We start from the raw sequence: 14,384 nt of genomic DNA, 5'->3' as shown, positions 1-14,384 counted from the left end.
GACTTGAGGCGGTCCAGAGGAGGGCGACGAAAATGATAGGAGGCTTGCGCCAGAAGACGTATGAGGAGAGACTGGAAGCCCTGAATATGTATACCCTAGAGGAAAGGAGAGACAGGGGAGATATGATTCAGACGTTCAAATACTTGAAGGGTATTAACGTAGAACAAAATCTTTTTCAGAGAAAGGAAAATGGTAAAACCAGAGGACATAATTTGAGGTTGAGGGGTGGTAGATTCAAGAACAATGTTAGGAAATTCTACTTTACGGAGAGGGTGGTGGATGCCTGGAATGCGCTCCCGAGAGAGGTGGTGGAGAGTAAAACTGTGACTGAGTTCAAAGAAGCGTGGGATGAACACAAACAGTCTAGAATCAAAAAATAAGATTAAATATTGAACTAAGGCTAGTACTGGGCAGACTTGAATGGTTTGTGTCTGTATATGGCCGTTTGGTGGAGGATGGGCTGGGGAGGGCTTCAATGGCTGGGAGGGTATAGATGGGCTGGAGTAAGTCTTAACAGAGATTTCGGCAGTTGGAACCCAAGCACAGTACCGGGTAAAGCTTTGGATTCTTGCCCAGAAATAGCTAAGAAGAAAAAATTAAAAAAATTAAATTGAATCAGATTGGGCAGACTGGATGGACCATTCGGGTCTTTATCTGCCATCATCTACTATGTATGTTATTATGTAAGTTCCTTAAACAACTAGGGCCAAACACCCTGGGCCAATCAGAGCCTCAAGCTCCTCCCTGGTATATCCCAAGATGCACTGTGGAGGAAAATTACCATTTTAGATGACGCAGCAGTAGATGATGATGTCCACGTCCCTCTGGTTCATCTGTTGAGGTAAGGGGAGGGGGGGTCACTACTAGTGGGTGAGCGATTGGGTCATTGCGGCAGGTAGTTTACTGCAACAGAATGGGCATCTTTCCTGCTGCAGAGGGGGTCGCGGCAGGATTTTTAAAATTTAGTTTAGTGCTGGAGAGAGTGGGCATCTCTCCTGATGCGTGTGGGGGGATCATGGCAGGATTTAAAATTTAGTGCTGCAGACAGGAGAGAGTGGGCATCTCTCCTGCTGCCGGGGAATGGGGGTTCACGGTTTGGTGGAGGGTCATGGCAGGATTTTTAAATTTAGTTTAGTGCTGAAGGAGAGAGGGCATTTCTCCTGATGCAGGAGGGGGGAATTGAGGCAGGATTTTTTTTAAATTTAGTGCTGCAGGCAGGAGTGGGCATTTCTACTGCTGCAGGGGGGGTCGTGGCCGGATCACGGTAGGATTTTTTTAATTTTGTGCTGAAGGAGAGAGTAGGCATCTCTCCTGATGCGGGGGGGGGGGAGGGGGGGGTGGAAGGGCGTCACGGCAGGCATGTGAGAAGTGGGCATCTCTCCTGCTGCAGGGGGGGGGGGGGGGTCATGGCCAGGATTTTAGGGAAAAGGTGCTGTGATACAGCGGAGAGAATGTGCATTTCTCCAGCTGCATCACAACACAGGGGCAGCGGGAGAGTGTGGGCACCTCTCCCGCTATTGTGCTTTGGTTTTTCCTCCTACACATGTGCCCATCAGCGATAGTCACATGCAAATTTAGGAAATCTTCGCTGCTGTCCGCTGACTTTATTTGCATGTGCGATTTTTAAATAATGTCTCGGGTTTTTAGATTCGGTATCAGAATGACTACGTTAGCAGATCGTCGCTTTTTAATGCGGGTTTTTAAGAATCTTCCTCTTGAGAACTTCGAGTTAGACCCCCTGCTCTAAACAAACTTCTTCAAATCCTTAAAGAGCTTAACCTTTTAAAAAGGTACTCCCCTGGTCCCCCTGCTCGTGCACAATGAAACACAGCTGCAAACCAGACTCAGTAAACAAACTAGAACAATGGTGTCTGCACCCATCCAATAGAGACAAATACGGAACATCTTAAAGGTGCACAGTGCCTTTAAGGGGTGAATCGCAGAACTATTTTGCTCGTTTCCATCCACTGGTCTGGTATGGACACTAAGGGCTAGATTCACTAAGATCACAGATCAGATCTGATCCGTGGGTGGGAGGCTGATTCATGAAGCACCCTCATGCAAATGAGGGCAATCGGAATCATGCCTCCAACAGCATTGATCTCTCCAGCGATCCCAACACATGCGCTGGCCCTCTGTGCCCGGCAGAACTGGAAAGAAAACGTCTACTTTTGTTTTATACTTTTTTGCGAGCCTGTGGTTTTAACCCGTGGGTTAAAACCAAGGGCTTGCACTGCGGGGCAGGAGTGTCAGGGCAGAGAGCAGGGCGAACAGAGCAGGAGAATCGCAGCAGAGCAGTGTTTTTACACAAGCGACTGGTCCTCAGCAGTCGCTTGTTTTTGGATCAGCCAACCCAGTCGCTGTGCCTGCATTTGTTTACTGGATTGCATCCTTCTTACTTTGCATGCGCGGATCGGATCAGAGGTTAGTGAATTGGGTTGGAGGAAAATTGGGTCGTAGTCGGGACACAAATCGGTGTCCATAGTGAATCTAGCCCTAAGAAATGATTTTGTTTTTCAGTAATGTGTTGCAGGCATGTATGGCTATTTGTTGTGTGTAGTATGACTAGAACATAATCTAATCTAATCTAATCTAAACCTTAAGTTTATATACCGCATCATAAGAAGCGCCATCTCCGGATCAGACCTTCGGTCCATCAAATCCGGCGATCTGCACACGCGGAGGCCCTGCCAGGTGTACACCTGGCATAATTTTTAGTCACAATTAATATTCACAATACAAGCAGAATATCTTCAGAATTATTAGCCACACCAAATGATATTCATAAATTTAAACTGTCAGAAACCAAGTGCTCTAAACCTTTTAGTCTGTGAAAACGGTAAAGACCTCAGTATTTCCCAGGATAAAACCTGTGAAACTAACTATGCCAACAATACTATTGACATAGAGAAATACATCCTTGGTCTTATATTCTACCGTTACACACTCTTATTTATCTTTTTAACTTTTTTTGCTGTCATTTACTTTTTAACTGGCTTTTACGATTTTATAAAAAAGTAAGCACTTATCTTGTTTCCTTCTGCACACGCGGAGGCCCTGCCAGGTGTACACCTGGCATAATTTTTAGTCACCCATATCCCTCTATGCCTCTCGTAAGGAGATGTGCATCTAGTTTGCTTTTAAATACTAGGATGGTTGATTCCGCAATAACCTCCTCTGGGAGAGCATTCCAGGTGTCAATCACTCTCTGCGTGAAGCAGAACTTCCTGATATTTGTCCTGAACTTGTTCCCCCCTTAGCTTCATTCTGTGTCCTCTTGTCCGTGTCGATTCCTTTCAGTATTTTGAAGGTCTCGATCATATCCCATCGCAGTCTCCTTATTTCAAGGGAGAACAATCCCAGTCTCTTAAGTCGATCCTCGTATTCCAGTTTCTCCATACCTTTTACTAGCTTCATTGCTCGTCTCTGCACCCTCTCCAGCAGTTTTATATCCTAGAACTAGATGCCTATAGCGTCTAATCACTGACCCACCAAAAGCAGCAGATATCAAATTTTGCAGATCTACACTCCATTGTCTGAAGAATCAGAAGAGTGGCCAGATAGTTAGAACAATGGGCTCACAGCTAGAAAAGACAGGGTGTTACTGATATTCCTTGTGACCTTAGCATAGTCACTCAACTTTATATTGTCTCAAAAAAAAACTTGGCTAGCAAGTCCTCTGAGGCAGGGGACTGTATCTGAAATTGAAAAGGTGACCAATCAAATCTAACATTGAACATGTTGTTGGTTGATATTAGTGATATTACTTTATTACAGAGAATATATTTGCTCTTTGCTAGCACAGGGAAACCAGGGGCTGATACAAAAGATATTACAGTACCTCTTGGCTACTTTTCTTGCAGGACTACTTTTATAACCTGATGATTCAGAGTATAACCTTCAAAGATGAAAAGTACAGTATTCAAATTCAAGACTTCCGAAACCCACAGATGTCAAAAAAAAAAACCACTTTTTTTTTTTTAAATTTATTTACAAACATTATCTCTGAGGGACAACAGCTTTGCTGGTGTTTCTCTGTACATGCAATTTGTAGAAAATAACATTTTTTTCTGTGTCTCTGGTTTTCTGCAGAAGTTATACAGGTAAATAACAGTTCTGCGGTGACACTGCCCAACAATATGTACAGACTAGAATTGTAAAAAAACAATTACATTGTTATATTACTCACAACGTAATCTCGCCGCTGGTTTACCCCACAGTCTACGCAAGTGGACTAGTACAAATAGAAGAGTGGAAAGTTCTGATCTGTGCCATATTTACATTTATTTACATTACAAGAAGGGAAATTTACATTGAGACTTCAATCCACATACCACAGCTGTGAAAGATAATAAATAGGCTACTTTCAATATTGTTTCTTTAAACTGTTGATTAAAAGGTCTCCATGCTAATACAGGTTAATTTGTGGTTAATTAAACAAAAAAGTGAAATAAGGCAGAATTTGAAAGAGTTATTTGTTACCATATTGCAATTTAATTTTAGTTAGCCAAACTTTTACCTCAAGCACAAAAAGATGAAAAACACTTGTCTCCATTTCTCTGTGTGAAACCTGAGGCTGCAAAAGTTAGCCCATATGCATGCGAGTACCTCATACCCAGAAAAAGAGATTCTAGCTTACCTTGATAATATCTTTTCCAGCAGATAGGTGTGTCATTCTGAACAAGCGGGTTATCTCCCCATGGCCATGAGCCATATGCAGAAGGAATCCACTCCAGATATTTTCTGTGACCCTCCTACTTCACTGGGAGCTCTACTGCCACCTGCAGTTAGTATCCAAGCATGCAAGAGCTCCTTCAAAATTTTATGAAGGGAAATGGGAAACTTCCCAAACTGTTCTGCTCTAAACCCTAACAATGAACAATTAACTGCCAACAGAAGCATCAAAGAAGCTCAAACAGTATCCCTGTAGACGCTAAAATATATTATATAGAATTATTTAGGGCCCAAAGGGCTGACTAGCAACCAAGATACAGACTTGAAGAAGAATAAACAGAATAAACAATAGGCAGGTGCAGGAAGAACAGGGCGGCAAATCCAGAATGACACACATATCTACTGGAAAAGATATTATCAAGGTAAGACAATCTCTTTTTCCAGTGCAATAGGTGTGTCAATCTGGACAAGTGGGACGTAAAAAAGCAGTTCCAGGAATCTAAAGTGGGTTGACTGTGCCAGCCCATAACACTGAGGAACTAAAGGCAGTCCTCTCTAGCCACAACGTTCACCCAGTAAAATTTTTGCAAACATGTGAAGAGTGGATCAAGTTGCAGCTCTACAAATCTCCGTGGAGAGACTGCCCTAGCCTCTGCCCACAATGAAGCTACACTTCTAGTCAAATGTGCCTTAACTGAAACAGGAGACTGCCACAAATTAAGTAAGTTGATGAAATGGCCTTACAGATCCATCTAGAGATCGTGGCCTTGGGAGCTAGTGCACCTCACATAGTCGCATGAGTCAGCAAAAACGATGGTCAAAGAGTCTAAACTCGTTGGTGACTTCTAGATAACAAAGAAGCACTCTTCTCACATCCAACTTCTTCAAAATGTGGTCCTGTTTCTTAGAACCTGTAGACTGGAAGACAGGCAAGCAGACTTCATGATTAACATGAAATGCCAAAACCACCTTCAGCAGAAAGGAACAGTGCGCGCAAGGGAGACTCCAATCTTTGAGATCCTAAGGAAAAGCTCTGTATAAGATAGAGCCAGGAGCTCTGAAGACACTCCTTGCTGATGTCACAACCATCAGAAAAACCCGCTTTAGCATCAAGTCTAAGAGGGATGCCTCTTCTATACTCAGTTCGAACGGAGCTGTGGACAGACCTCGCAGAATCCGGAAATGTATGGAAGAGAGGCCAGCATAGATCTATAGTTCTGAGCCCTGAATCAAGCGAGCCCTGTGACTTGGACCCTAAGATAAGCCAGGTGAGCCCCTTGTTAAAGCTGGCTTTGAGAAAAACTACCACCATCGAAACCAGAGCTGAAAATGGCTCTACATGCTCTTGAACTCAACAATGCTGAAAGGTCTTCAGATTAGGCAGAGACTGTAGTCGACGTCTTAGACTTAAGAAGGGTGGCAATAACCACTTCTGAATAGCCACTGCGCTCTAACGCTTCACGTTCAAGAGCCTTGCTGTAAGAGTAAAGCAATCTGGATCCTCCATGCACACTGGACCTTATGAAAGGAGGTCTGGGCACACCTGCAACCAGAGACCCTGACCTATTTGAAGATGCATCAGATCTACATAGCAGTTTGCATGGCCAATCTGGAGCCACCAGAATGACCTTTCCTGGATAACTTGCAATCTGTTGAAGGACCCAGCCTGTCATGGGCCAGGTAGGAAAAACGTACAACAGGAGACCCTGAAGCCACTGCTGGACTAGAGCATCTAGACCTTTGCTTCTGGGCTTGTATCTTCGACTGAAGAACCTGTCTGCCTTTTTGTTCTTTGCCATTGCCATGAGGTCGAATCATAGGTAACCCTAGCACTAAAAAATGGCCTAAAAAGCTGCCATCGACAGAGTCCACTTGCCTGGATCCAGGGTCTGTCTGTTGAGGAAGTTGGCTTGAACACTGTCCACTCCCATGACATACGCTGTCAACAGCACCTGGAGATTACACTCTGCCCAGTGGAAGAGCATTTGGGCCTCCAGACAGAGATGCACACTTGGTGTTTCCATGGTGATTGACATATGCCACTGCTATAGCATTATCAGAGAAGACCTTCCAGAGTCTTCTGCAATTTCATCAGAGCCAACCGAATGGCATAAAGTTCTAGCCTGTTGATTGACCAATTCCTCTGAGAGGGCAACCAACGCCCCTGAATTAGATGACAGTTGCAATGAGCTCCCCAGCCTAGTAGACTAGCATCTGTCATTATGACCACCCAGGAAGTTATCTGAAGAGGTAAGCTCTTGGAGAGGGACTGAGGACAGAGCCACCAATCCATGCTGGCCTGAGCTTCCAGCGTCCAGGGTAGACAATTCTGTAACATGTCCGTCTTTGGAGACCAGCATGAAATTAACACATGTTGGAGAGGATGCATGTGTGCTCTCACCCAAGGGACCACATCCATTGTGCAGCCATGGACCCTCAACTTGAAAACAGTCCCACGCCGATGGAGATGACTTGTCCAGGAGACAAGAAATCTGAGAGCACAGGTTGTCTGCGTACCTCTGGAAGATAGATACAGCTGGCAGCCATGTTGAACAAAACTTCCAGGTACTCCGGGGATTGAGATGGCATCAAATTGCTCTTTCAGCAATTCACAATTCAACCCAGGTCCTCCAGGACTCTGATCACCTGATCCACTATACACTGACCCTTGGACAACAAGGGGGGCTGGCTCTAAGCCAGTTGTCCAGGTAGGAATGTACTTGCAGCCCCATCTTGTAGAGGTGAGCTGCTACCACAACCATCACTTTGGTAAAAGTGCAAAGAGCCATCGCCAGGCCAAGGGGCGGAGCTGAAAATTGATGATTTTCCAGGACATGAAATCTGAGAAACTTTCTGAGTTCTGGGAAAATAAGGATATGAAAGTAGGCCTCAGTAAGATCTAGAGGCTAGAACTCTCCCAGAGTCACCACTGCTATGACAGATCAAACTGTCTCCATGCGAAAGTGTGGAACTCTGAGCACTGCATTCACTTGAGTAAGGTCCAGAATGGGTCTCCAATCCTCAGAGCCTTTTTTGGGCACGATAAAGTATATGGAGTATCTCCCAGGGCCCGAGTCTTTGGTGGCAATGGCTCTATGGCTTGAATATCAAGCAACCTTCTCACGGTGGCTTATACCTCGATTGCCTTTTCTAGGCACCCTGTGGGAGAGTCCACAAACCAATCTGTTAGAGAATGGGCAAATTACAGCTTGTACCCGGACTGAATAATGACCAGAACCCAAGCCTGCAAAAACACTGAGAGTTTGCCCCCGATATGAAGAGGGACCTCCTGCAGCCTGGCATCATTGCAATTTCTTGGTGGGTGAAAAAGCACAGGAAGCGGAGGCCTGGTTACATCTGGATCCAGAAAACCTCTGCCTGTAACCCTGGGAGTATCTTTGCGACATGGTATTGGAATGTTGTCAAGAGCGCCTGGAGTCATGAAAATTAGAGCACCTGAGCCTGTAGAGGTTCTGGGTCTATCAGCCAGAGACTTGGTGCGACAGTCCACAATGTAGTTCATGAGATCATCCAGACCTTTAACCAAATAACAACTGCCCCTTAAAAGGGAGTCTGGCACGAATAGCTTTAGAGATAAGATCACCAGTCCTTTGTCTGATCCACAGCATTTTATGAGCAGAAACTGAATAAGCTGATGCTTTACCCAGGTCATGTATGTCATATTGAGCGTCAGTTACATAATCCACACTAGATAAAAGTAGCTGAGGGGGAGGTTCATCTCCCTTACTCTCCAAAGTACACAGTCTGGACAGACAAGCATGTGTGACAAAGAGACCCACTGAGGCAGCTTTGACTCTTAAAGCCACTATCTTGAAAAGTCTTCTGAGAACTACATCCACTCGGCAGTCCTGAATATCCTTGAGCACCACACCGCTTTTGCTCAGAAGAGAGGTGCACTTAGTAACCTGTGCAACCTAGGAATCCACTTTAGGCTGACTAAAGAGTTGCTAATATTCCTATGTCATAGGATAGTCTCAACATAGCTCTCACTACTTTGAGAGACCTTTCAGGAGAATCCCACTGCTCAGAAATCAAAATATTAATGGCTGGATGCCAGGGAAACACAGAGGACTGAATCCTTATGCCATATATGAGGGAGGAGGAGGAGGTAAAAGGAGCTGGTTGAAATTCAGCCATGTAGAGATCCAAAATGAGATCAGGTAAGGCAGTGGACTGAAATAAAACGCAGAACCATGGGATCGTCCCCAGGTTCTAGAGTCAAAATAGGATCTAAAGTGCCAGCGTACATCCTTTGGTCCCCTGTTACGAGAGGAGAATTTGTAGATAATAAAGGAACAGTAAAAATTATCATCATCATCGGTATCCCCTGCAAACAGGTCTCCCGAGTCCTGAACAGCAGCAGACTGAAAAGCAGATGTGCCTTGGGAGGCTATGCCTTGATGAGAAAAGTCTGACGGCTCTCCTGAAAGGCTTTCCACACAAAATTTAAAAAAGAAAGTCATACCAGGGAGTGAGGAGTCACCCAGTGGTGACTCTGTGTTTCTTGGGCTGTGGGACATCCGCATCCTTTCGAGTAGAATGGTCACTATTTCCAGGCCCTGAAAACAGAAAAGGCCACCCTAGTGGCATGCAGAGGAGAGGTTAAACTGGACACTCCTGCCTTTCCGGTCTGTACAGCACAGCATATGGTGCAAGAATGCTCCTGAGGTGAGAATTTGTGCAATCCAGGCAAGAATCTGGGTTAAAAGAGGCCAAGGACTTCATCCCAACCAGTTTTGAGGCAAAAAATTAAGCTTCGGAGGTGCAGGGAACTTTTGAGATAAAGATAGCTAAAAATCCAAGATGGCTGTTGTCAAATTTAGGGTTTTTTAGGGGAACAAGCAAAACTCAAAAACCTGATTTTCAGACCTCCCCTGATTCACTTCAGAGGCTGTTCAGTGCTGGCAATGTGCTGGAAAGGAGAATAATCACTGCCTCATACTGAAAATTCCTCTTCAATGCTGATCTTCGGGCTGCCAGCCAGACAAGTCTAACCACACCCCCACCCCTGCGGACCGACGGATGTGCTATCAGACAGGGAGGCAAAATATTGCAATCCAGCACCCTGTGAGATACCGCTGAGCCTCCTAAGGATGCTTAACAGCCTGTGCTCAACCCCTGCTAAGTAGTAGGTGGGGAACGGTAAGCATGGATGGCCCTGAGCTCCAAAATACTTATGCAGGCTGGCTAACAGAAGCAGACAACAAAACTACCAGGGATTGACCTCTCAGCTGAAGACCTCAGTCTGCTTCTTCTCTGTGCAGGAAGAGCTGACACTAAAGGTGATAAGCTCCAACCACTTAAAACACTGAATAAAAATCAAAAACATTGAATAAAATAAGAAAAATGGAGAGCAGAACAGAACAGAAACACTTCTTCTGGCTCGTGTGTAGAAGAGAAAAACTGCAGGTGGCAGTAGAGCTCCGGGTAAAGGAGGAGTGTTACAGAAAAAAATCCAGATTGGATTCCTTCTGTATATGGCTCGCGGCCATGGGGAGATAACCTGCTTGTCCAGAATGACACAACTATTGCACTGGAAAAAGCATTAAGATCTACCAGACCTCCCTAGCACAAACTGATTCTTGATCTAGCCATAAGTACTGTAGTATGCATTTCTTCATCTGTAACAGAAGCCAGAGTATTGCAGCACAGCAAGTAATTCCAGAAGTGAAACAGATCTGTGATGGTCCTGGCAGCAGAAAATCAGATGTATGGGTTATGCCATTGAGGGATATGAGGAAATGTTAGTAGGTAGTTCTGAAATCATTCTGGCTGTTATTCCAAGGATTCTCATTCCAAAAGTTAACCAGTAGGAACCAAGCTCCATTCAATGCCACAGGAGGAAACTTAGAATAACTTGAGATTCCTAGATGAGCTCTACTCATAAGATCAAGTTCTGAATAGATACAGTCATATACATAGTTAGAGTCTTTCCCCTAAACTGTCTTCTGAGGAAGAGAATTTCTATAAGCAGAGATTGAGACAATGCTGGAAAAACAGCACATAGCAGGGAGCAACACACACACATGATGTGTCTCAATATTGTCTCCCAAAATTTATGGGGCAAATTTGCTTTTTCTAACATTTAAACAGAAGTCATCTCTTTAGCCACCTTTTAGTGAATATTAAAATTCAAATGAAAACTCCACAGGAAAAGTAGGGATTTTTTAAAAAAAACTAAAGACTTGAGAAGCTCTATTAATAATTACAAATGAATTAGATCGCTAAAATGTCAGCCAATCAAAAAGCAGAACTGTACTAGACTAACGCTGTAGCCAATCACAACACAGAACCAAGGCTAGTCTTTCTTGTATTTTAAAAGTTCTAAGAAAAATACAAGAGAGACTAGACTTTAAGGATTGACTAAAACCTTGCTGTATTCCAAGTCAAAATACAATATTTCTGCAACAGAATGTGAGTCACTGCTATAGTGCTAAAGCAGAATATTTTAGTACAAGTTGCAAGCTGCCTGTTCTCTGCAACATTTAAAAACTAAATCCTGATTTGAAATACCAGAAAAGCAACTCGCTAACAAGCACCACCAGAAGGAAGAGTTAAATCAATGAGGCAGATTCATACTGCTAGTCATATCGTATCAGTGACTGGGAATTCAACAAGGGCCATGCTGAATACTTTTTTAAGCTGGAGATTAAGGGAACTCTTTCCAGTAAGCATTCTTGTCTGTCAGTCTGTGTTGCTGCTGCATGAATCTATACATCAAGGCACTAATAAGTCAAGGTCCATGAGCTTTGCATGCCCTGTACTGTAAAGCACACAGGCCCCTGTGCATTAATACAATATTCCCAAACCCACATCACAAGAAGGGGCAGAACAGTCTTATTGACTGTTAAGATCTGACATTCTCATCAGGAAAAATCCTGGCAGGTGACCACTGAAGGCATGCATGTGTTTTTACCTGTGATAGTTTACTCAAAGCAGACAACAAAACTCACATAATCTTATTGGCATTTCCTAACATATCTGAAAGAAAAAATTTCTGTTCAGAAGTTAACCTGCCTCCTACAAAATAGGGTATCAAACAGTAACCTAAAATATCTGAAGAAATGGATTTCTCTGGCACTCAGCCTTCAAAGACACCCTTAGGAGAGCTACTCCTACTCCCAGAATGTAAAATTGATGAATGTTTAAAATGTGTGGTGTAACTGCAGGCAAAGTAGCCTGCTAAATTCAGGAATGACTGCATTGAAACTCATCAGCTGGTTTCGCTCGTTCAGGGGAACTGCTGAGCACACTTCTACACTTCATCTTCATTTTGTCCTCTGCCAGTCATAATCATCCTTAGTTCACATCTGAAAAAATGTTCCATAAAGAAAGTTTGTCTAGGAATGGATTGCCCAAGGGAAGAACTCAACATAACGCCAGGGAATTAACCACCTAAATTCGGCTTCCACAGATCATTTTTACCTTCATAAACCACTATAGTGAAAAAGCCAAAATGCTTAGAAAGGTAAGTGTAAGGGATTATTAGAATTCTCCGACACTAGCCATCTGTTTCTCCACTCAGTTAAGAGAATGTTACCACCAAATTATTCAAAAGATTGCTACTAAACTCTTGTATGACATTAACACACCAGTCATTACCCTGTGCCAGTGCTAGCCTTGTTTGTGTCTGAGAATTTACCAGGACAGAGCTAGTGTCACATTCTTTCCTGTGTCTCTGGCTATTATTCCACATTGGCTGTGAAAGTGAGAGAATGTATCAAAGGACAAGTGTCCATCCACTCCTGCTGCATATGCAGCTGTCCATCTGCCTGCATATTAAATAGCAAAGTATACCAAGGGACACGCAAAAGCATAAAGAACATATTTTGAATGTCTGCATACTTCTAAAAGAAGGGCATACACCTTTCCAAAACTGTTCACCCTCTCCCTGAGCAGTCCCACAAGTACAATAACCTCAAGTTTCATTGCAAGAAAGTAGATGCAATCTCAATACTATGGGGATTCATAGTGCCTGAATGATAGCTGTCACCTCTATAAGGAAACCAAAGGAGGGTTAGAAGCTACGAAGTATTGTGGGAAAGGTCTAGCTTAAGGTTCATTTTGATGACTTACCTGCAGTCTTTTCCCAGATCCGAGGAGACCTGCTTTTATTAAATACTTTACACTGCACAAGGTTTGGCCCTTTCGATTTCCCTCCCTCATCCCACCCTTCTGGAAAAAAAGAGAATGTTCTGCCTCTGGTAAAATATACATTATAAACTTCATATTAATTTATTTATTCCTTTACACAGAACTGAGGCTGATGTTACCATACATAAGTTATTTACAACTGTGCAGTAATGTCTGGCAAAATAAATTATCTAGAGGGCAGCAAAAGTACATTGGTTAATGTATAGAAAAACTGTACAGTATTTACGGCTAATTTTTTTTTTCTTTATCTATGATTATTGGCTCTGTAGTGTTTCAAGTTACGTCCTCATAAAGAGAAACCAAATGCCCAAGATTAAAACAATAATCCAAGTTGATTTATACTCCTGCAGGTTCTTGCTTCAGGTCGCTTGTTTGTCCTCAAAATTGTTCTGCAGCTATTTGGTGCAAGGCAGTGACAAAATTACCTGGAGGCCAAATCTGTGAAGTAACAAAGGGCAGGGGTGAAAACTAAAATCAGCTTATCAACAGTGCCCAAATGACTTCATGTCCTTTGTTAGACTTTTGTGGCCACATTCAACTGACCATGAAGATGGAACCAGAAGACTAAACCTGCCTTTAAATCTATCCCTTTGTCATATGGTACCAAGTCTGCAGCTGAAACAAGCTCCCAAAGGCTTGGGGAGGAAAGAAACAAAGCCTTGCTGTTTCTTTTAAGCACATGAATAGTGTGTTTGCTGTTACCATGACACGCACACATCTTACTCTTTGTTTGTGTGTCTAGATATATACATATATGTGAGCATATGAAAATACCTATATATATATCTATGCAGACAGTGTCCGTGATCCCTTTCCTTACGCCTGTTTACCTCGCACTGGCTACTGTGTGCAGGCCTGTCCTGACACAGTGACTGCTTTAGTAGGATGCATCCCCCTGACTCTTGCTCGCCTGGCCAGTCCGGAAGACCCGGATGCACTCTGAACAAAGTGCGGTTTCTCATTGTTTTCCCTCTTTCTTGAATGTTGACAGATGCTTCCTCCTCTTTAACCAGTGGATTCATCAGCAAGCATTAAGGATGAATGTAAAAACAGAACATTCTTCAGCCAAGGGGTCCTGCCCTTGCTAGATTCAGCTGCAAATATCAACTCTCTTTTAAGTATCATGCCGGCAAAAGCACAAAGTCATCATTGACATCCACCATTGGCACATAAAAGGTCGGCACCTCGCTCACACACAAAGATTTGTGTCCTGTTGCGTCCAGTTCCTGCACTTTCAGCTGCCATTCCATCCTTTGCACTGCATTCAGGGCAGCTGCTTCATGTTGCTGTCGCATTAGAAGACATGTCTGCATGCAGAAAACACAGAAAGTGAGAAAGTCAATTAAACTCTGCACTAGTAGGACTCTTCATATAGCACAGTTACTTACCATAACAAGTGTTATCCAGGGACAGCAGGCAGATATTCTCACGAATGGGTGACGTCACCGAAGGAGCCCCGGTACGGACCACTTTAAAAGTGCATCGCCACTTTAAGTCTTTAGAAAGTTCGCAATAGCACAAACTGCGCATGCGTG

At 43.6% G+C, this 14,384-nt stretch overlaps 1 protein-coding gene across 5 annotated transcripts in view; it reads right to left on the bottom strand.

The window, feature by feature from the left end:
• Positions 1 to 3,970: 3,970 nt before the first annotated feature.
• Positions 3,971 to 14,384, bottom strand: part of ANKRD11 (ankyrin repeat domain 11) — a 456,185-nt gene continuing 445,771 nt past the window's right edge. For all 5 annotated transcript variants that reach the window (XM_033940962.1, XM_033940964.1, XM_033940960.1 and 2 more), the window contains one exon: positions 3,971 to 14,156. In XM_033940962.1, coding sequence (XP_033796853.1) covers positions 13,971 to 14,156 — 186 coding nt within the window. In that variant the 3' untranslated portion in view covers positions 3,971 to 13,970. The remainder of the gene's footprint in view (positions 14,157 to 14,384) is intronic.

Source organism: Geotrypetes seraphini, chromosome 4 (assembly GCF_902459505.1).
Source record: "Geotrypetes seraphini chromosome 4, aGeoSer1.1, whole genome shotgun sequence".
NCBI lineage: Eukaryota > Metazoa > Chordata > Amphibia > Gymnophiona > Dermophiidae > Geotrypetes > Geotrypetes seraphini.
This window is presented reverse-complemented; position numbering and strand designations above follow the sequence as displayed.